Source organism: Apaloderma vittatum, unplaced genomic scaffold (assembly GCF_000703405.1).
Source record: "Apaloderma vittatum isolate BGI_N311 unplaced genomic scaffold, ASM70340v1 scaffold2451, whole genome shotgun sequence".
In the NCBI taxonomy this organism is placed as follows: Eukaryota; Metazoa; Chordata; class Aves; order Trogoniformes; family Trogonidae; genus Apaloderma; species Apaloderma vittatum.
This window is the reverse complement of record NW_009698312.1, coordinates 51614-75788: the sequence shown is the minus strand read 5'-3', so window position 1 is coordinate 75788 and position 24175 is coordinate 51614. Positions and strand designations below refer to the sequence as shown.

The 24175-nt window shown below is 38.9% G+C and overlaps 1 protein-coding gene across 1 annotated transcript in view; it reads right to left on the bottom strand.

Moving 5' to 3' along the window:
* SPIRE1 (spire-type actin nucleation factor 1) overlaps nucleotides 1-24175 on the bottom strand; it is a gene marked incomplete at its 5' end in the record, with an annotated part of 66810 nt that overhangs the window by 11976 nt on the left and 30659 nt on the right. The window contains 6 exons of the mRNA XM_009877953.1: nucleotides 2945-3108; nucleotides 10077-10118; nucleotides 13670-13799; nucleotides 14179-14265; nucleotides 19338-19502; nucleotides 20579-20662. Of these exons, the coding sequence (XP_009876255.1) occupies nucleotides 2945-3108; nucleotides 10077-10118; nucleotides 13670-13799; nucleotides 14179-14265; nucleotides 19338-19502; nucleotides 20579-20662 (672 nt within the window). The remainder of the gene's footprint in view (nucleotides 1-2944; nucleotides 3109-10076; nucleotides 10119-13669; nucleotides 13800-14178; nucleotides 14266-19337; nucleotides 19503-20578; nucleotides 20663-24175) is intronic.

Sequence of the window (24175 nt, the reverse complement as noted above, 5' to 3'; positions counted from 1 at the left end):
AGCATGCATCACAGGACAGAGGCCTCTACAAACTCCCATCAGGTGCTTAGCCCAAGGGTACGTGAGGACAACGCAATGTATATATGCCACACACAGTATTCTGCAAAGGAACTCAAATCAGCTCAGATCCCCTAACAATATATTTACTTTAACATGCCAAGTGTGACCCCGCAAAACAGTTGTAGGGAAGTCTGAGCAGCACATCTAGCTACATCAGCTGTTTCACTTTCAGAGTCCAGTACAGTTTGGCTACGGAGGTAGCTCAGATAGCTTTGCATATCACTGCTTCATGCAGATTCCAGGAGCCACACTTTTATTCTAGAGACGGAATGAACGGCCAGAGCCAATGGCTAAGTATAAAAAAACCAACCCGGGGGAACAGAAGCCAGGAGTATGACAAATTTGACGTATCATCCTACTTAAGACGACAGGCACTCCTGGTTTGTCATTTCAAATTACTTTTCCTGTGCACAAACACATGCACTGAAAATGCTAATACTGCCCTACAATTTCTCAGACTTGGAAGGCTTTTTTGCCAATGAACTCTTGTGTAGGAAGTACTGATGAACCATTGCATGAATTTCTTCGTATCAATATAGTAACTGTTGACTATTTACGGTAGACAACCTGACACTTTACATTTGAGGTAACCTAACATCTGGGACTGTGTGCTTCTCCACATAGTGCTAAACAATTAGAATTTTACATGTACTGAGAAAGCTGCAGCTTTAAAGGCATCACCTTAAAACATCTGAATATGTTACTGGCAAGATTTCTGTCTGGATAGCTGTAGCTTCATCAGGAAGATATCTTTTAATATATGTATCATAAATCATTATTAGATCGCTACTCCTTTCAGCTACACAAACCAAAAGGGCATTTCCTGCTCCCCCTCTGAAACTGTGGTTCTAGTGGAGATACAGGAAAAAGTAAGGGCAGTGTTTGTACAACGTTAATCCTTGCCAGAAAGTGGGCATAGAGCAGGTAACCTCTGTCACCTCTGGCAGGTAACTGGGTGCTGAGGTGCAGTCTGCATCACAACACAGCTGAGAGAAGAACAAAGGAGACACAGGGGGAGGAAAATGTGTCTGCATCATAGCTCATTTGGAGGTCCACAGCTCAGCAGTGCAGATATTTGCAGCCTGTAATTTAGGGCATAATGTAGTCATAATTTAACTTCCAGTGAGTAACTCTAAATAGGTTGAGCTCAACTCAAACTGCAGGCAAAAAGGTGGCCAACTCATTTATAGGCAATCAAGACAATGCATACGCTCTTCTGTGTATAACATACAAAGTAAAAAGGCAGGAAGAAATAAGACATTTTGACAGAGAGATCTCGACTTTCTTCAAGTGTTCTAAGTCCCATCCCCTTCATCAGCTTGGAAAATTTAACCCAAACTCCCTTGAGTCTGTTTATCTACACTACTTTAGCACTGTTCCTGAGCCCCAACCACTATTGTGCTGACCACCTTCATCGTCTTAATTGCTTCAGCAGCTACTTCTGTTGACTCAAACCAGTCCAGCATCCATTCCCTGTGACAGCTCAGCATGGCTGATTTAGTTTCCATTTATCTTTTGCTGTATGTTCCAGAGCTTATTCTATATGACTTTTCTTGCCTACACAGCATTCCCTAATCAGCGGTCATGGTCAGACATCTTGTTTTTTCCTCCTACAAGAATCAACTCATATTTCCCTTTACAGAATTTTCTTTTACTGACTTCTACTCATTTTCCCATGTGAAATACCATACTGCATTAGCTTCAGGATGCACAGAGCTACAAGCCCGGAAGCTGTAAGTTCAAGTCAACCTCTCGTTGACAGGTCTTAATATTCCTGCAACCTGCCCAGCTTCATTCATATTAACATACAGCCTCTTTTGTAATTTTAAAGACTGTGGAGAGATTTCAGAATGCAAATCTTTTCTGCTTTCAGAACAGAAGCACTAAATCACACACCCACACAAGTTACCCATAGTATAACCCTGGCCCAAAGAGGGCCAGCCTTTCACAGATGAAGAAAGTATGCAAAGAGATAAATTTCTCCCCACACATATTTCTCCCCAGCCTCCTATCTTTCAGCTTAAATGCTTCTGTAAACCTGTCAGGAGACTCCTCCTTCCCCATTTACTGGAAGAGAAAGAGTCAGGGAATACTGCCTTCCCCAGCCTAAAATTAGCCTCTGTGAATAAACCCTGCCTGCATGTGCTTTCCAGACAGCTTAACTTTTAGAAAGCTCCAAACTCTATTAATAATACTACTGGTCCAGAAGACAAAACCCATTCTTGAGGCTGTAATGTTGGGGTCTCTTGAGGATTGCATATAATGAAGCTTTTAAGCGAGAGACCTTTTCTAAGCTTTTCTGCTCTTAATGTTTTGGTTTTTTTTTAATATTTAACCCTCTATTTGAGAGAGGATGGTTGTTTCTCCATCTAAGTGGTATTTCTGTGTCGCTATCCATGAAACATTTGTTGGGTGCTACTTTCCAAGACTATACAGTAAAGGAACGGACAGATTTTTGCATCAGACTGCAACCCCTCTGGCACAGCTGATGCTCCTTATTTAACACCTGGTACAGTGAGACTGGCCTCACATCCGAGTCCTTTTAGTGACAGCTCCTGCATGGGTGCCAGAAGAGCGCAACACACCTGCCTGCATTTCAAAAAGCACAAATGCTACACATATGCTGTGGACAGATACTGGCCATTTAGGAAAAAAAAAAAAGTAAATACCGGATTTAAGGCCAAAATTATAATTCAACATTTTAAAAGAATATTCTCTTTTTTTGAGGTCTGATATTTTTGAAGTTCTGTGGGCTGACAAAGGAGACATGGAAAATTGAGATGATGATCTGTAAAGTCATTTCTCGGCTGATCAATTCAGCAAATTAACAAATAAGCCTTAATTCCGACAAAACAAGAAACAAGTTGTGTCCTGATTATTTTACCTCTGAATCTGAGCTGTCAAGTTCAGCCAACGTGGGAGCCTTAAGGAGTCTCTTGCGCTGTACCGTCACTTGTGTGGCCCCATTCTGCTTTCCTTCTGGTGCCAGGCCACCGTTCACTACAGAGGCATCCACTAATTTTCTCCCAGCCTCTGGCGTAGGTACATCTAGTAAAAGAAACAGAACAATTGGTCTTTGGACCTGGTTTTTATTTTCCCATTCTCAAATCTTAGTGTCAAGGCAATACACACAAAAGGAAAAAATATTATTGTGATAGGTATATGTGTATAATTACCGTACTTCAACAGTAGCTCAGAGAACTACAGGCAATGGCTTGAGGTACAGAAGCAATATGAAAGAATGAAAGCAGTGGAAAAAGCAGCAGTGCACAATACTAAAACCCAACTTGAGACCAACACCAATCAACTTAAAAAATATAATCTCGTGTTAAACCTGAAAGTATTCTTCCTTCAACTTATATGCTGTAATTAACTGTATAACAAGTATTAGAGGAATGCACAACCGTATCTGGGCAAGTGGGTTTCCATTGAATCTGAAGACAAAGTCACACAGAAATGAGGAGGTTTAGCATGGAGCAAATCTAGTTTTTGCTGTGAGGACAGAATTACACTTTACTCTGCAGTATACAGAAAAGGAATCAAAAATGAGCTAAATAACTAGCATTCATCAAAAATATGCACAATGCTTAGGCTTGCATGGTCATTTGTATTAAAAATATGTCTGTGATGTCAAATCTTCATGTAACAGCAAAGACATGAGGCTCCAGTTCTACTTTCAACTACACGAAATTTACAAGGATGTAACTCCACCGAGTAAATTACTTGGGATTTCTGCCAGTGTGCAGTGAAGATGTATCTCGGATAATGTAAGCGTTGGGTCTCCTGTGCTTAGCCTACCTTAACTTAGACATTAAGATAATGACCCAGGCTTTGATATTTTAGGAGAGCTTGGAGTTTGGTCTGATAAATTGGTTTTCTCCTTGTAAAAGCGCAAAGTGCAGTACTCCATTCTGAAGAAAATTATGTTGGAGGAAGAAGGAAGAGAAGCTTTTAATCTCCCATTTGCATGTATGCCTAAGCATCTGGTCTTTCTACAAATGTGTTTTTCTACCCATGTAATTATAGGACTCCTTCCCCAGTCTTGTAATAACAAAGTACCTCCAGGTATTTTAAGGCTAGGTTAATGACGAGTTATTATTCCCATTTTTACACACAGTGAAAAGAGGCACAGAAGGTCAAATGACTTGTACCTTAGGTTACCAGGAGAACTACGACACAGAAATAATATCGCTCAGATATTCCCAGTGCCAACTTAAGTACTTAAGTACTCACACATTGTTTGGAGTTACTTGCATAGTTGCCCCAGTATAAACAGACATGGTCACTGCTTGCTACAACACAATTTGCATTGATAAAATCCACTCTTGCACTAGGTAAATTAAAACTACACAGTCTAGACAAAACCTCAGTTGCAGCAGTAGGTTTCTTTTATAACATTCTCATTGGAGCAGCTATTGAAAAGGAATAAGAAGAGGAATGGTTAAATCAACATGCATTTTAAAGAATTAAGTAGGTTACTGTTATACTGTGGAAACTATGCTAGAAAGGACAGGGGATGTATTATAGTTCCTCTCTAAATCATACCTTCAACTGGGAGTGTAACAAAAGGTGATTACTTGGACTATTAAAGTCGTGGTGACATTCCAGGCCTATGAATGTGTGTACTACAGTGTTATTACTGCCTTCAGGTCCTCCCTACAAAGAGTTGCAATCAAAGACTTAAGACTCCATAACCCTTAGTTCCTATCTTCAAAGGTTTTGCTAATGGGTGTCCTGACTAGCACTATGGCTTATAGGTCATGTTTTTTTCCCCCTCCTAGATTTCTGCGAGTACAGCATGGGTGTCCTCCACATCAGATGCATTCCCGCTCTAACAGCCGCTCAGCATAGTCCCAGAAAGCGACAGCAGGAAAACAAAAACTGAACTGCCTTACCTCCCTGCTGCCAATACCACTTCTTGAGACCTCATAGCTTGCTGGCATGAAGTTAATTGAAGAAGCTCAGACGAGTAGGAGAAGAACCTTTGACTTGTGATTGTGCAAGGCGGTTCCTGGACACACTGCCCAAATAAGCAGGCCCAGCACCACCTCCACAGCAGCCAAAGGTGATGTCCCTTCTCCCAAAACAACTACCTGGGTGGTGATTCCTGCCTGATGGTAGGGAGGGTGAAGAATGGCCTGTAAGTACTGTTGGACTCACTGGGAGAATAAATGATGAGAAGGCCAACAGTACTGCCCTCCTTCAAAAAAAAAAAAAAAAAAACGCACATGATAGGTCTGGGGAAGGCAAAGAGGACAGAGCACCCACCAGACATGCCCTAGCACTGCCGGAGGTAATGGAACGCATACCTGCATACATAATAAATTGTTTTCTATTGGGTTACTTCTTTGTTACTGTCTTCGTTTGTTTTGTTTTCTAAGAATTTAGGCCTGGTTTCTTTAGGTCCCAAAATTAGAAATTTCTGATCCATTTTGGTGGTAATTTATGTAGCCAGCCACTATCTACAATACGTAAACCAGTTGTTACTCAATTTCTCACATGTATGAGTTGCTCATATATAGTGTTAAGTTGTTTGTATTTTGGTTTACAAGTCTTCCTCAAATACCAGAGAAGTTTTAGGTGAATTGAGAAGAAAATTCAACAGAATATTTTGTTTTGAAGGGCTCTTCCACAGGAAATGTAATTTATAACCAATCTTTCATCTAAAGAAAAAAAAAAGGTTTTACAACTTTGTAAGCACTAAGGAATTAAGAAAAACAAAAAAAATTAGAAAACCATCCAATTTATAAAATCCATTTTGCCACTAATGCTTAACTTCAGTTTATATTCCTGCCTTTACAGTACTGGATATACATGAGTAAATGGATTATCATAATTTAATGAAAGGATCAAGAAACTTTACAGTTTCAGCAAACAGATTTCAACAAAAATAACTTGTTCCAAAGTTAAAACCAAAATTTGTTAGCAGATACAGACCAAGAAATTATTACTTTGTTTAATCTATTTTAGCAATGTATTGGGGCAACAGACACATCACTGGGTGGCAAATAATCACACATCATCATAAGCAAGATAAAATTCATCAGGATAATCAAGTCAGAAACAACAAACAGACTAGTGCTTGTAAAAAAGAATATGACAGAATAAATTAATGGGCAATTCTTTGAAACAAAAACCTATCTTTTTTTTAAATGAACAGTCTCTAGTTCACAATCTCTAGTTTCATAGAAAATCTACATGTTTTGATGATGTTTCAAATGATATTATAAAAAAGGCTTGTGTGACTAACAGCTTGGGGTTAAGATTTTATTAGAGAGTTGGACACACTGGGACAGTGTCATTTCTCCATGTTTTCAGGCAGCAAGTACAAGGAACAGTACCTGCACATTGGGTGAGCATGTTCGGTTTCTTCTGAGTTTCTTCTAAGCTATAACCACAACAGCCAAATGAAAGAAGGTCTTGATCTGACTACTTGATCTTTGTGTCAGCCTTCCCTGACGAGCCTTAAGAAGGGGCAGACAAAAAAACCCCACCCTAAGATAATATGAAATGTGCTTTTATTTACACGTAAGATTACATCTCTTACGAAACAAGGAATTAAGCAGACCACAGATTACATGCAAACCACGGCAGCCATGTAACCATATGCTGTCTGCCTCCTAACCAGCTCTCCTTGGCAAATAATGACAACAGAAACCTGAATTTTGTTTTTTACAGCAAATGTACTCCTCCACCTTATCATTTTTACACTGAGTTTAAAAGAAAGCTAAAATGGATTTGCAGAATTCATATAGCTTTACTTTTTGCTAGTTATGATGATGGTAATATACTGGGAAAGATTATTTAATGAATAATGGTAAAATAGATGTGCCGTTCCTTTCAATGGACTCAGATGTTGAAGTCAAACCCGAAAATTAAATCAGTATACCAAGCTGTCAGTCTTTTCTGGTGGTTGCACCACATTTATTATTATCTAAATTAAGAGATTACCAGGACCTGGTCCAGTCCCTTCCTCATGCTGGCCTGAGGCACATCACCTTGCAGGGTTGGGAACAACACGAATAATCTCCATGAAATTTGGGTTCAAATGCTTCAGTTTCTTTTTTTTCTCTTGCACCCTGCTCCCAACTCCAAAAGGTACACACTGTTTCTGAAGCAATAGCTTCAAAGCAGCCACACATACAGCTTTGAGGCAGGAACTTGTGTGTTAAGGGGGGAGCGACCGATCTTTAGAGCTGCATTCACCACAGTGCATTGAAATTAAGCTGCTTTTATGCTATTTTCCCATTAGAGGATGTGGGACTGCCCTCGTCCCTAGTAGGTATCCGAGCACCTCTCAGATTACTCTCATTACCAGTGGCTACTGCTTGCTTCTCCTAATTTACTAGTAGGAAACGGCAGTGTTAAAAGAGGTTCCAGGTGCGCTCTTGCTCCTCTTCAGGATAACAACAGGGAGATGTGTGGAGCCAGGTAGCATGACAAACCAGCTACACCAGCTCGGTGCCAGCAAAAGTCTTCTCAGAATTGGTGTGCATCACTCCAGCCACAGGCAGCAAGCATAACGTAAGCCTGGACCTGTCCTTTAGCGCTTAGTAGGAAACACTTCTCGTTTTCAGCTGGCTTGGTTTTTTTCATGAAAGCAATTGTATCGAGCAGAGAGCAATGAAAGCAGTGAAAAAGCAAGTGTATGGAAACAGCGATGAAAGCTCAGTATAGCCTCCCCACCTCCAAAATAATGAAAAAAGTAAAAGCACGCAAAGCAACAATACTCAAAACTACTGCTTATCTGCTTTCCTATCGACATCCCAACCCATCTAATTCATTTGTACTGCTCATCTGGTGTGTCATATCTACTCAACAGGAATGTGTTAATGTCCCTGAATCTACTTCTAACGATAACTTATCAGATCAGTGAGTCACGCCATACAATATTACTTACTCAGAACCACAAGACTTGAAAAAACAAAAACAATCACATTAGGAAGATGGATAAAGAAAACAGGAAGAATTCTTCAGTGGTCAGTCAAAAAGGGCAAATTCAAGTGCAGTATAGATTGCTACGATGTTACGTCTTTAAAATAAAAATTAATGTAATTCATGGTAATGAATAAATGGATTATGCAGAAAGCTTTTACAAAATACTGTTCGGTTTTAAACAAATGAGGATGTCTTACAATGCTTAAATATAAAAAGCAAAAGAAGCAGCAGACACACATAGAAGGAGAGATATGAACATTTTCCTTCTGTTGGTCACTGGTACATTCAGTTTTAAAACCAAAGGAATTTTTGGCATATCTGAAAGTAGCGATTCTTTCTGAAAATTGAAGTTTGCCTGTTTATGCTTTTACTTGAACTCCTGGGGACCCTTCAGTGGAGTCAAACATGATGCCAAGTACATACATAATTTGAATCCCACTAGACAGCTGTAATAGCCGCACAATACGCCATGAGTATAAAGTTTCACAAATGGGCTTGAGCTGGATTAACAGCTTGTCACCGCCTCTGGCAGGGAGAGTCTGTTCCTTCCTCCCATCCACCCATACTCATCATCTGCCCTCCGCCAGCCCACTGATCATCTGATCAGATAAGTAAACAGGTTTAAATCACTAAAAGAGCATAAAAACAACCTGTTTGGAAAAAAAAAGTATTTGTTCCTGAGTTACATGAGTTTAGCCAAGTCACCTTGCGAATAAATGAGTGGGACTGGCACAGAGGAAGAGGGGGAATCACATGCTTGGTGGGGAGCCTGGGGAGGAGAGGGAGCAGCGAGAACCCCTCTGCACCTCTCGACAGAGGCAAGCTGTTCACTCGGCTCAGCCAGAACGTCAAGCTATGTTCACAGACAGGTCACTCATGAACTTCGCTCTCATATTACAAAATAATGGTATTTTTTATATTGTGGTAATCAAGGAACTTTTATATAGTCTTTCTAGTTCACAATATGCTAGCATTTCAGTCAGATTATGCCTTTCTCTGGGGAAAATAGCCACGTGAGGTTAAAGGATGCATGGAGAAATGGGATGAAAACTCCGCAAAACTGCCAGATGAGATGTTTCTACATTCAACTAGAAGCAAGTTCCTCTTGCTTCACCACAAAATGAGAGCATGGATTTATTCAGAGACTGTTTTACTTAGGAGTCACCTAGTGGAAACTAGGTAAAAGCTAGGGTAAGAGCTCTCCTCAGCAGACAGATCTTTGAGGCTAATGTAGAATATTTCCAACTTGAGTAATGGAGTCTTTGGGCCTGAACATCCTGGAAAGTTAGTGTACATTGAGAGAGGAATGAATTTGCTTTCTGGCTAGTAGGCATGAACTCACTCCGACATTGCTGTCTCTGAAGTAGAACATGTTCATAAAGTTACTGCACGTTCTAAGGGCCCACCAAGAAGAAACTTTAAATTTGGTATTAGCTAGCTGATGAAGGATCAGCTATCGGATCCTCTGTATCAGCTCCTACCAGCAAACCTTAGCAACTTCTTTTGCCAACCAACGAAGGAAGGTTTAGCCCCTTTTGAGAGAGTCTTTGATTTCACAACTCACAAAGAATTTACTGTGAAGACAATAGAACTGACAGCTTTTTTCTAGATTAGTATTCATGGGTGTATTTCATTAAATCCAGAAAGGTAGACAAATTCAAAACCAGGTTTTGGATCCTTGTGAGAAAGGAAGTACTGCAAAAGATAGCCCAGTCAAAAGTGAGTGTAAAGACAGAAAGATCTGATTAATAAATAAAGTAAATCAGACTTGAAGGTGACACTGTATTCTGCAATCCTTTCTAGAGTTTGGAATAGCTCTGGGCCACCTTATCTTGTTTATTTATTGAAACTATTCCAGCACTCTATTTCAAGTGGAATACAGTTGTTTTCTACACCTAGGCATCTTTTTGTGGTAAGGGAAATGTAGATATTAGTAATTTATTTTAATTTTTATTTTCACTGACCATATCTTTGAAGAATCCCTTCAAGTTTCTTTCTTAAATGGGAATTCAACAAACAGATGGAAGAAATTTCACAAAAAACACAATAACCACGTCAGGTGTTGTTGCACCTTTTACCTGACAAGTCAAAACTGTAAGACATGCTAAGTGGTCGCATTGCTGTAAAAAAAGAAACAAAAACAACAGAAAGAAAACGATTCAGCTATTAGAAACGAAGAGGGCTAATAATGAAAACAAAAGATTAACTTCACTTGAGACATTTTGGATTCTGTTGCCACAATCTAAAATGTCTCAGACATACTATTGCTTTACTGTAGTAGAGCTCAAAGTCTGAAAACTACAGTAGCATAAATGGGACTTGCCAACAGAGCAATTATAATCACATTTGTAGAGTTGCAGAATGAGATTTTTCAAATTTAATAAATCAAATGTCAAAACAAGAGGCAAGTAACTTAAAAATGGAATATCTTCAATTAATATACCATGAAAGACAGAAAGAGGAGAGCGAAAAGAGGGAGAGAGGAAAGAGAGTGAAAGAGCTGAAAAAAAATTGAAAGTACAAAGCCACATTTCACACAAGTTTCAGTGACCTGAAATAAAGAAACTTCTGATTTTTTTAAGCATAATCTCCAATGATTATAATTAAACTAATAAAGAGAGACACTCACGCTAGGCTTAAGCAGTAGTTTCCTTGAAGAGGATGGAAAAAAAAAAGGCCTAACAGTGTGATATGTGCTGATTCTTGTTCTTTTCAAAAACCTTAGGTTGACTTCTCCTTTAAAATGTATTCATAATATTACTCTCCTCTTCCTGGCCTTCTTTCTAGATAAGAAAGTGGTCAGATGTTCTTTATTTCTGGAAAGATCTATGTGTATTGCCAACTTAACAGTGTAATTCAGGGAGCAGACACTCAAAATATTTCTTAACTGAAAACACCATTTCAATGCACTAATCCAAATAAGCAGGCCAAGCCCAGCAATAAGAATGTACAAGAACACATCAAAACTGACAGTGGCTGACCTGTCCTGCTTGACAGGTGACAAACATGCAAGATGGTATGAAAGGGCCTTTAAGCCTCACATACCACTGTGTTAAAAGATGTTTAAAAAAATGTTGTGCCTGGACGAGTTTTGCTTGTAAGAATAAATCTATGTGGTGAACGCAGTAGGTGGCTGACTCAGGGCCAAATTTGGGAGTCAGGGTATTTTTCCTGTAGTTCATTAACTACACAACATTAGCTACAGGTAACAGCTACAGAAACAGTATCTAAACCCCTGTCAAAACCTTGCATTTTAAAGCATAAGAGTGTTTATCACCTAATGCTTAGTCCTAACTGAAGGTTGATAAAACATTTACATGAAACAAAGTTTTCTTCAAGCTCCATTACCTCAACTTTCTTCATGCGCTTAACTAAAGGACATGCACCTCAAGGCTGTGTTTGTCTTGATAGCTTACTCTTGATGATTTTATGAGGTCGTTTGAAAGCTCACTCCATTTCCTCTACTCAAACCTCTCCCTTTCCGAGAACAACTACAGAGATTAAATTATAATTTCCAAGGAAATTCTAGACTGAGAGCAGCCAGCCACAGGCAGGCTTTTCTCAGTGGCAGCTCTGGTTAGAGATGGCCTTACCTGCACGCACGTGTTGTGCAGAGCAGAGGGACAAAGCCCGTGGCTGCTGGGTAACACGTGTTCTAGGTCCAACCATGTCGCTGGGAGGAACTGCAAGAGAGCAGCCCCTCTTGCCCCGGCAGCCAAGTGTAAGTTGTGCTCCTGACTGCTACAAACTGAGCCTTTAACTGAGGAATAACTCTGGGACGTGTGCAATGTACCTTATACACCCAAATATTTTGCTCTAACACTTTCCCCCCTCCCTTCTTTTTAATCGCAACAAATATTTCTGTCCAGATGGTTCAAGTGTCCCACATTGTGTTTCTACTTAGGTTTCTAATCCTTAAACCTCATTACATTCAGTGGTCATCTAAACTATTTGGCAGATCTATTTGTACCATACTGAATGTCACCAGCATTACTCCACTCCCAACTCTGCACAAACAGATTTCATTCTAAAAGGAAGTTCGGACATAATAATCATTTCAGCATAAGAATAAACAAAACCTCAATTTTCAACATAAGAAGAAATTCTCTTCAAGACCTGTGGTCTTTTCTCCTCTTCATTCCAGCAGGCAAATAAACACCTGAGAAATAAGATTTGCATGTATCTCCATTTACACCTCTGGTAATACGGCATTTAATCCAAACGATTCACTGAACTGAAGAGGAACTACCACAATTCCAAAACTCACAAATTTAAATATTTAACAAAAAATGAATAACTGGTGAAAGACAGCTATCTCTAGTTAGAGGCCATGTTCTGAAATCAGCCCCAAAAGTTCTATGCAGTAGTACCCCAAAATGCAGCACTCTTTTTAGAAACTGTTTGCTAAATGGGTTTGATGTGATTTGTATCAGTTCCAAATTTTAAAGATCTGTTAGATAGAATTTGCTGCCCCTGAGACAACATGATAGTTCCCAGATGGAATACATTTAAAATACTGAAATTGAATCTTTGAAAGAAAAATCAGGAATCATTCCACATTTTTAAAAGCTTCCTACATTTGGAAAAATGTCTAGGCCTATTAGAAACATTAATTGACACAAAACCACAAAGTGAATCCAAATCAGAAACTGGAAGGCCTCCGCCCCCTACCAAATATCCAACACATCATGCTTTTAAAAATGCACCCAAGCAGTCACTAAATTCTATCAAAGCACTTCAAAAACAATGCAACAAAGCAAGACTTATGAAACTGGTTTTCTCTGGAGACAGTGGGTTGTCACAATCCACTTGAATCTGGACAAGTGGCTTTAAGCACATGTAGCAAGCACAGATATTTTGCAAAGCAGAGACAGGGAGTACATATGTGGATTATTTCATGCTTTCAGCCATAAGATGCCACTTTTGCTCTTCAAAAATCCAGCCAACTCAGTTTTTCTGACACACATAAGTACTGTGCTCTTAAAGAAATATAAGTCACAATGTAAGACTGTATTTGTCATGCTTTTGTCATCAGAATCATTGAACTAATGCAAATTGGCGATTGTTGGAAAGCATAGAATTTGTATAATTTCATAGTGGGTTGCTGAATATGCACTGCAGCATAAGTGTGAATTATTTGCTCACTTAAAATATATACAAACACATTCCCATAACTCTGAAAATGAAGCTTCAAAATAAAAGCAACACATTCAGCAAACAAAATAAAAGCAGATTTGAAACTAAAATAAGGAAGCTGATGATGCTAGCAACAGGAAACAAGGAGAATAAAACTAATTAAAAACAGACACATAAAGAATACTTGCAGATATGTAAGGAATACTGCACTGGGAAGTAGCAGTAGCTATTGCATTCTGAGCAAATCTAGCATTAACTCACATGTGCAAAAAGCAATATAATGCCAATAAATTTATACAATACTTACATTAAAAACTTGAAAGGAATCAAGCTGAACCATACAGTATCTTATCTTTAAATATAACTTAGCACAAAGATTGCACAGCCTTAGCAAAGCCTGTAGGTTCTTTCTTTTTCTAAAGGGACGAGAACAATTTTATTCTCTGTGGCATCTGCACAGACACCATTAATCTGCTACGTTTTATGTGAGAAGTTTTCTGTGGATGCTGCAGGTGAAAACTAGCAAAGTGCTTACCCAGCCTGCTACGCCTTATCTCATCAGGTGAGACTGGACGTAACTTCCTCTCTGCCTTGATTTCCTCCAGAATCCTTTCATGAAGGCTGCGTGGCCGTGGTGGGGTTGGTTTCAGTTTTCTTGCCGAGACCTCAGGATATAAAGATAATCATATTTACATAAAACAGTGCTTCCCTGAAAGTAGATTTCATGCCTTTTTTTTAAAAAAAAAATGCAGAATGTCCTAATATGCTTTTACATGAAAAAAACCTCATGTAAGTTGGAAAGAGGACTGTATTTTTCCTCAACTCAGCATGATTTCCCAGAGATAAAGGCCTGCTGGTAATAACAGCTATTAACTGGTAGGTGAAAGGTATTGCACACTGTTCTTTTAAGAGACCATATTCTATATACAGAAGACAGTGTTTCTGAAAGCGCATGTCAGAAACACATTGAACGTATTCCCTGGACACAAAGAGGGTTTAAAAAGCCACATTTTTGTTAGGAATGAAGCCCACTGGATTACATACAGGATTTAATGGAGGTCGCGATCGGATGAAATCCAGGATTATTTCATGGGCACTCTTTTTCAATCGAGGTGGAATGTCACCATTGACCTGGAAAGAAGAAATAGAAATATATATTTCTATGTTTTACATTCATATTCATGCAGATGATGAGATCAGTCAAAAATTCACAACGACCCCGACAGAGCTTGCAGTCTTCTGACACTTGCACCATGAAACCCGACCGGCCCTGAGCAAAGCAGCAATCCATATGCAGAGCACAGACACACAGAAACACGGATAACAGCTTTTCAGCTTTGCAGATATTTGCAGAATAAGCACAACTGCAGCAGCTTTAATCAGCAATACTCAGGATTGTGAAATGATGAAATCAAATGCCAAGGCTGCAACCATGTCTACAGGAGAACGCAGACAAAGATTGTATCTTGCTTGGAGGAAAAGCTGCTAATACCATTTTGAAGAACAACTACTTGAACCGTGTCTCGCTGCCAATCATTACACACAGTCTCTACTCTCTGTGAAAAAAATGGATAATCTTTAGGACTCCAGTTTTCTTGATCTCCCTACCATCTCCCAAGCACTTAAGTGAAAGCAAAGCAAGATCTGGCGCATTCACCAATGATTTACTTGGGGCAACAGACAAAAAATATGTTCCCCTTGGTTTTTGTCTTTATCAACTGTCTGTGCTGCTCTGGCCATGAAGAGGCTCCCTTCTGTGTAAAACTCAGCAGCAGGAGAGGGAAGCCCTGAGCACGGCTTCACAATCACCTCTTCATCTGTGCTTTGAGCATTACTCAAGTGTAAAATGAAGTTTGTTAATACTTCTAGAAAGTAAATTACTAGAATGCCACTGGATCTACGCAAAATGTGTTTCCTTGCTGTAAATGACTTATTTCTGTAGACAAGGGGCTGGGTGAGGGTTGTTGGCTTGATTGTTTGGCTTTCTCTGGGGAGACAGGTGTTTCTTTCTCTGATACCTCATTTAGACATATGACCATATACAAGACATCACAGGCAAGATTCAGCAATTTACTACATATATCCTGTGTATACAGGATAAAAAAGCAGCAACAGAAGTTTTCCTGTCATATGAAGAATTTATAAACTGTGAGCTGAGAGTAACTGTATGGATTTGCTTTAAAAAATCCACCTGTCAGGTTCAGTCTTCACAGTGCCCAAGCACACTCTCATGTGTAAGAGAGCATCCTATGCCACAGATCCTTCTGGTACCTTCTATCCTATGGCACTGTATTTCTTAGACCAAGTGTTCCAAATTTCAGCACTTTTTTGTTTTTCTTTTTTTGGGGTCAGGTCGTTCATTGTTCTTTTGGAGACTCTATTCATACCATCTCTGTGTCAGGAAAATATAGGTAAAGACACAGCTCTGGTTTGTGAAATCACACGCACTTTTGCTAACCAGAACGAATGCTGCAGTCAGAAAAAACAGCTTTAAATGCTGATAAGGACACCTGAGTATGTTCCTAACTGAACTTCAGTAATGCCACGCAGCTTCCATATAAGCTCTGCTCCCCTCAGATATGCCATGATTCCAGGCTGAGACAGAGTGACAGCCTCTCAGAGAAAACTGATCCCTTCCCAGATAAGGAAGCGGATGCAAAGTCCTTCCTGGGGGACATTTCATTGCTTTCCTGGGAGCTCTTCTGTGAGGTATCCTACTCCAGATATGGTCCCATTTTTTCCCCCACCAAGCCCCCTTAGCTTCCTTAGAGTGAATTTAACATAGCTTGGCACAGAATAACTAGCTGCTAAACTCTGCATCACCTTCCTAAAAACACTGCAGAAAAACTAAAATTGAAAAGCTTTATATTAAACAGTGATTTGACATTTTTGGATGAGGAGACTATTATTTTAAGTGGTGTGATTGATTTCTTCTGTTTAAAGATTGAGCAATTTTTTGAGGCCAGCATACTCTGCATGATTATTAATGAAATGAGAAGTCTCTCTTCCCTGGGTTACTGTTCATCAGATGTCAACGTTGATGGCTGAAGTTGAGAGTTATTACCATCAGAACAGTCATTTTGTAAACTGATAATCTCTGTTTCAGCCTCGGGGAACAACCCTCCGCACGACAATAGGAAATAAATAATACATAGCTCTGAGTCTTCCACCTCAGGGCACTCCATGCCCTGACTTAATGCCACCAGGGTATAATTAGTATCAGTATTTCCACTTGATTGGAAAAGAAGAAATGTAAGATTTCCTTAAGTGATTTTCCACTACACAGGGAGCTGGTGGCAAAGCAAGTGGATGTTTTACAGACAAGAATCCAAGAGCAGGAGCACTGGTGACAGAACCTACCTTCTCATAATTGGTGCCCAAACAAGATGCTGACAGGGAAGATACCGAGAGGAAGCCTTTATCCTCTCTGTCCATGCTAGATCTATTCCCTTACAGAAACTAATTTTCTTTGTAATGAGCAATTTCACATGCATCAAAATGCCAGGATGAAAACTATCTTCTTCCCACAATAACCATAGAAACACAGACTCTTGCATCAGAGGGATAGGGATGACAAATTTGAAATTATTTTTGTATGTACCGAAATAGAAATGACAGAATCATTGAAACTAATGAAACTGGTTATTTACAAAAAGCCCAGATTTTGATCTTTTACATCTTCAAAACATTTTGAATACTTGCACTATCACAGTAGATGGGCAAGAACAGAGAGCTCCAGTTATTTGCATCTGTTAACACTTCTGATAGTCTGAAACACCAAAAAACTTCCTAATACCCCTAACAGGAACATCTGTTCCTCTCCTCATTTGTACTCAAGAGTACTGAGCAGTCAGGGACAGATTAAGCTATTCTTTTAAACGCAGCATTATATTAATAAAAGTAAAAGTAAAGACTTCATGTTGTATCTCACTTACTTAAAAAATTTACTTAATCTCGTTATCATTACTAACATACTCATTTTCACAGGATACCAAGTCTAAAAATACTACCTATAAATGTAAAGCAAAAACGACTTCTAAAAAAATTTTGCCAGTCATCCATTTAGAGTAACAGAAAGAAACATAATCCATCTTTCTAAGGCTGCCTTAGTATTCAGATTTAGGCTTTGTGTTCTTTTTTCCTTTTCTCAAGAACCAGGCTGTTTTCTCTAATGGGAATACATATAATCAGCCTTGACCCACAACGGCCAGCTAAAAGATGCTGTATTTATGCAATTTAACGAAACATGTAATTCTATGTGAATCCTTCAGGCTTTACATATTTCATACCAAGCTGCACTCTTATTGTGCGTGCTTTGCACTTTCCTCAAAGAGATGCAGCAGCAGAATCCAAGATACTGAATTTAAGGTTTCTAGTAAGCAGTTACTTTTCTAACACAACGTCATTACCAGTTGTCAGACTAAGGCAGCAACTGCATCACAGAGAGCACTACATGTACTGCACCTGCAGCTTGTACTGAACCTGCAGCTGTACCTGCAGACTGTGATCCCAATTCTTGTTTACACTCAGAGGCCACTTTGGACAATCTACCTAGTAGACAAGATAGCAAGATAAAAATAGATGCTTGCAGAGATTTTGTATATAGCGAGAGTCTGGATGAGCAGAGGAGCAGCTGAGCCTCCAAGACCTACCATAAAATGAAGAAAATCTCCCCTGAAGAGGCAGGAGCTCACTCAGCTGAGCACAGATTAAAGGCTAGTCTGACAAAAGCAAAATTAGATGACCCAGGGGTTCCCATTCAAACAAAACTACTATCCTGATTGCATATGGTAATCAAGGTCCTGAGGGGACTCTTCTTTTGCAGCGCATAGTAGGGACACTTAGCACAGTTCTCTGAATTGTTAGCAGAAAGACAGATAACATCATTACCTCGGTATGTATTTTACCCTATTGATTTAACAATTAAGCAACATCTGCTGCAGAAAATAAATACAATCTGGTAGTCTAAATCCAAATTTTGATTAGGAAAGTGCTTTCAGCTCATACATAAAAGGCATTTATATTTGTAACAGAACTCACGTATTTGCTTCCCATGTAGTTGCTCCAATTTTTTCTTCCTTTATTATTTTTTTCTAATGATTGCGGACAGACAAACTACACACTTTCAGTCTCTCTTACCTCATCCACACCCCCCATCTCTGAATTTTTCCTGTGGAATTATGGCTCTTTCACTAACAAAGGTTGTGCAAGGTTTTATCAGGAAAGCAAATACATCTGAACACAGAATATTCTAAGACAATGCTTCCACTGTAACTAATAACAGGAAAAGATAAGTAAGTGCAAGGTACAACTATTGACATTGATCAAATATGTGCCTCTGACAAAGCGCTTTAAAATGTCCTGCTAGGGATAAGGAGATCTATAGATTAATCGCTAGTGTATCAGGAGGAACATTCTAATGTTGAACACAATGTAAACCAAAAGGAAAAAAAGACAAGACATCAGTTAATATCAAATTTGTTCTGATAAAAAGAATGCCTCAGGTCAATCTGATATTATGAGTATCTAGGAGGATGAGATCCATCAACACTTTCCAGTTTGCTTTGGTGTCTTGAAAACAGCAACAGGACATACTATAATTAGGCTAAATTTCTGCAAATTGAAAATTTTGAATTTTTCACATAGAGTATTCCTTGAAAATTTGTAACAGATGATGGTAGCATAAGTTTTCAAACACTGTCATATAGGTAGTAGGTAAGAGAAGTTTTCAGTCACTATAGGTTTTTCTTTCCCATCACATTATCACTTATGTAACAACAAGGTGATGCTTCACATTCTGGAATTCCAAAAACTATGTTGTAACTCAAGATAAGTTTTCTCCCAAATCAGAAGACCCTAAAACAACCTCTCTGTGGAAAGTGTGACAGGACTTCTAATATGGCTCTTACGGTTATCATAAAATCAAAACAAGTCATTTGTTCAGGCATATGATAGGTAGGTATATCTTTCAGAATTTTAAATGCTTGCCATATGGAAAACAAAATATACAACATTTGTGAGTTTGATGATTTTTCCCTCAATGTACTACATATATTTAAGATGCCATATAAACCCTGTGAACATTACTGTCTATGTGAAATCATAGTTTCAAGGTTCTCAGAAAAAAAGAGAAGCAAAGAAGATGATAAAAAAGGAAAACAACATCTTTGATTTGACAAGCTCTAGTAATTTTCTTGACTTACCATGACCTTCCTTAAGGTATAGCGTTTGGATCTAATATCATCCATCAGCATTTCATAGGGTGTGAGCTGATACTCTATTGGGAGCGGGTTATACTGACGTTCTTGAACTTTCTTAAGTTTAACACCATTCCGTAAATCTCGCATCACTTGTACCCAAAAACGAGCCTGAAAAGAAAAGAGAGAGAAATTTTATTTGATACCTTACCCTCGAATACCACCTCAGATCAAACCAAAGCTGTTCATTGCCCTTTCAGGACACCACCAAATACGTGCAGCTGTACTATTTTATTTTTAACACATCAACAAAACCCCCCATTTTATATTATATAAGCCTATTTTTAACCCTCACGAACCAATAAAACTTTGATGAAACTCAGCAGGTCTGCAGATTCTCACCTCAAGTTATGTTCATCTCTAAGATGATAAGGAAAAAGGATTTTAAATTTTCATAATATATATCTATATTTCCATTTCAAGCATATTGCAAGCACATCGAGAAAGTTTCTAGACTTACAGCTAATACTATGCGAATTAAAACAGTGAGTGAATCTAAAACTTTGTTTCCGTTAGGCCCAGAACCTTCTTGCAAAATTTTCCAGCAGTTGTTCTTCAAACAGAAATTTCTGAATGGTCTCCAAATGATAAGGTCTGAAAACATCCTCTCAGTACTCAATTCCCGTTTGCTCTGCCTGTAAGAGCACCACACATTAACAGCTCCCTCTCACTTTCTGGGCAGCGAGAGTGGCTGGAGAGGAGGAAGAACAGGTGATGGATAGAAGATTGCAAGATTGAAATCAAGTACTTATAAGAACTTTGTAATATTCTTCTGTGAACTGGCAAGAATAGTAACTATAAAATAAGACAAGCTACTTTCTGTTAAGAGTAGTTCTCTTTCACCACTGGAGAGGCTTGGCTGGTGGCTCTGCCTACTGCCTGGCTGCCCCTCTGAAGGGTGGTCAGCATGATACCTCTTCTAAAAGTCCAGTCTTTTTAAACTGCAAAAGCTTCTCCATGAAAATGGTCTAAAGAAAAAATGTAATGCTGGGATACTTGTATTGCTCTATCTGTCTGTGAAGAAAGGTTGAGACTACATTTGGTTCTAACTTACTATGAATTACTATTAGATCTACGTTAAAAAAACCAGACACTGATTAAATAAAACAAACAGACATTATAAAGCATTATAAAGAAATATAAACCACTAGTAATGATGCTGAATTACTATTCAATTGTTGTCTTACCCAGTCAGCATTCTTTAAGTCATCAAGATCTGTGCTGGATTCATCGCTTGCATCTTTGTCCATTTCCTGAATCTTCTTCAGATTCTGCCAGTGAAAAGAAAATGAGTCGATAAATGAATGGTGGCATTATTCTCAAGCATAACTGAAGTTTAATTTTTTATATCAGTTGAATTATGTTGTTTGGATATTCTACTGAATGTTTTATGGCTGTAAAAGTAACTTTTAATACTGTCTGAATATAGAATCATAGAATGCGTTGGATTGGAAGGGATCTTTAGGGGTCATCCAGTTCAACCCCCCTGCAGTGAGCAGGGACAAGATCAGGTTGCTCAGAGCCCCACCCAGCCTGACCTTGAATGTCTCCAGGGATGGGGCCTGCACCACCTCTCTGGGCAACCTGTGCCAGGGTTTCACCACCCTCATGGTAAAAAATTTCTTCCTTATATCTAGTCTGAATCTACTGTTTTCCTGTTTAAAACCATTGACCCTTGTCACAACAGGCCTTGCTAAAAAGATTGCCCCTAATACATTTGTCTTAATCAAAAAACAGACCTTAAATGCTGAAAAAAAAAATCTTAAGTTTTGAGTATGAAAGAACTTCAGATAATATCATGCCAAAGGAAAAACTACACATAGAAAATTTAACATTCTTAAAATTGGGCTATGCATATAAAAAACCAGCCCACAATCATCTGGCAGGTCTGTTAAGCTACAACACAGAAAATGTTAGCGATTTGGTAAGGATCCCATTCATGCCAAAATTATTATTATTTGTTGAACTCAAGACAGCTCATTTTTGTAGAAAGAGAAATTCCCAGAGAGTTAGTTGTGAGGAGAAATAAACTATGAGAAATCCTTTAAAATGAATAGTGACAGACTTGCATATATATTGAAATTAAGTAGTCTGTATAACACAGCTATAGATCCTGAAATTTGAGTAACAAAATCACGTAAGGAAGAAAACCAGGTCTTTTAAAGGTAAAACCTGCTATTTATGAACAAGATGATACCACGCAAATATGGAAAAGACTGTCTGCAAATGGGAAAAAAAAAAAAGCTCTAATGTTAACAAAATATGAAAAATGATTAAAAGTTAAAAGCAGACCAAAAAAATAGGCAAGCCTGCACACAGACAAATGCAAGCAAAAGATTTAAAAGGCTGTGGCTTTACAGAAATGATTGTCTGCACATAAAAAATTGCATATTTAAAATGCTATTTTTTGCTTTATTTCTATATCAAAATATTCTGGAATCAGCAGTATAAACAAATTCTCAATAGTCCATTCTACTCTTATAGAGAGTGTTCCAGGAAATGTTTAACAATGTTTAATTTGATCTGTTTTCTAAGTACTCACTAACGTATCTAAAATGGATAGTTAAATCCTCTGCCAACTACCTGTTAATTTTTTGAGACTAAGGCAATAGGTCAGAGGACTGACAGATGTATTTATTTATTAAAAATCTTCTTCTCACTTTTAAGCACTCAAGTTCTTCCTTTCATGGAAATGAACAATCACTCTCATCTTAGCTTTGAGCCTCCCATAAAACTAAAGTGTATTTTGCAATTTTTTGTTTCCTAGAAATAGTTCCAAACCTGCTAGCATTTCAGTGGAAGAAATGGAAGCACTGGCAGAGTGCTTGTCCTGGTTTGAACTAAATAGAACCAATTCTGTTTAGTGATTTTACTTTTCAGCTCAGTCTCTTCTAAGAGGCTGCACTTCCTGAAGTTAACAGTACGATTTTACAGACAGTGTCTGCTGCCAGAAGTGACAACACCTGGTATTTACAGTTACTGCCAGGGATTGGGATGCAGAAAGGCTCTTGCTTGTACTTGGTGACCAAGGCCACTGCTGGCTCTTGTGTGCCACGCTGGGGGTGCTGGGAAGTAAGGGGGGTCACAAGCAAGTAAAAGGTTGCACCTCCGGGGGGGTAATAGACAGGACAGGTGACCAACAACAGTATTCTGTTCCATTTACATCATATTCATTATAAAACTGAGGGATCATGGGGGTTAAGCTTTTATTCTTCAATGCCTGGTGTTTGAGGAGGACTCTTTTTCTGGCTCTGTTCCCGATCCTGAGTTCCCGAATCCAGCTCCTGTACCCAGCTCCCCTCTGCTGCCGAGCCTGGGGCTTCCCTGGTGCCGTCTGCTCTGCAGCATCAGTGGGGGTTGTTATCAGGGAACATGAGTCAGTTTGGGTATCAGTTTTGTATCTATTTTGTATATATTTCATTATTTCTTTAGTAAAGCTCTTTTAGTTTTCTTTTTCAGTCCTTAAGTCTCTCTGCCTTATTCCCCTTCCCTTCCTGTTTGGGGAAGGAGAGGGGTTAGAGTGCATCTGTCAGTGTTTAGTGGCCAGCCAAGCCCTAACCCTCGACAGTGCTTAACACGCACATTTAACAGAGCACAAGCATCTACCAAACCTGGTTACAGAGCTAGCACATGTGAGCCAGTCACCACAGAGGTTTTGGAAAGAGAGCAGATGGGTTATTTATTGTCTTATTTAAGTAACACACTTGCTTTCATATCAAAGAAAAAATACTACCATTGCCTTATAAAAATAAAATACATAATTTACAGGAAGACTCTAAAATAACTATAAATCATCTGTGCTACAGAAGCAAATATATCACGGGACAATGCAGGAATCTTTTGGCGTGAATTGCAATATCAGCACAAGATATCCAGTTGGGAAAGAATGTCTTTATGAAAGTTTGTGTGGGTCCTGTCACTGTGGTCAGCAATAAATCTAACCCCTTACAGGCAATCACCCTTTTACAAGGGGGGAAAAAAAAGGAAAATTGGAAAGAACTACTAATATGAATGCCTCACTTGTGTACGTTGTCATCCCAGGTTTCTTCTTTACTTTATCATACAGCTACAGTAATCATTTCAAATACAGTATCTGTGAATTGTAAATTACTTGCTTTCTTGCAAACTGCTAACATGTATTGAGAAACTAAAGAACATAAAACCATTCTGCCACTTTGCCGTTTTCTTCTTTGTAATCAAAAAGCTAACTTCAGTAAATGAGCTCACAGCTGTCGGTTTTGTTCCTCCTTTCCTTACTGGAAGGTACAGGTTAATTTTTAAAACATTAACATGTTTCAGCTGCTTAACCTTTACTTTGACTGTTCAACAAGATCTGCAGCAATTACCCATCTCAGCAACCATATTCTCTACCTTAACAGTTTACTAGGCTGGTTTATGCCCAAAGGCTAATGCCTTTGACTGACATAAATATTCCATGAAGCTAAAAAGATTACAACCTGTTTTTCTTAACAGAAGGAAACAAGGAGGGGGAAAAAACCCAACCCTGAAGAGCTGAACAATCTTCCAAATAAGGCAACAATCTAATTAGTTTCTCTGGAACATAGCTAGAGGGGGAGTTTTGACCTGAGAAAGCACAGGTGTAAGTGATGCTGGCTACACTGGAGAGTTGCAAGAGGAAAACTTGCTAGCCGAGAGCCAAATCTCTCAAGGCACAGTTTTATCATCCAAAGCAGCTGATGCAAGCCCAGGCTACTGCCAAAGCTGGGCTCCCACTCTTCCCCATCCTAGCGAAGCACTCCAGCGCCTTCCCTCATAACAGCACA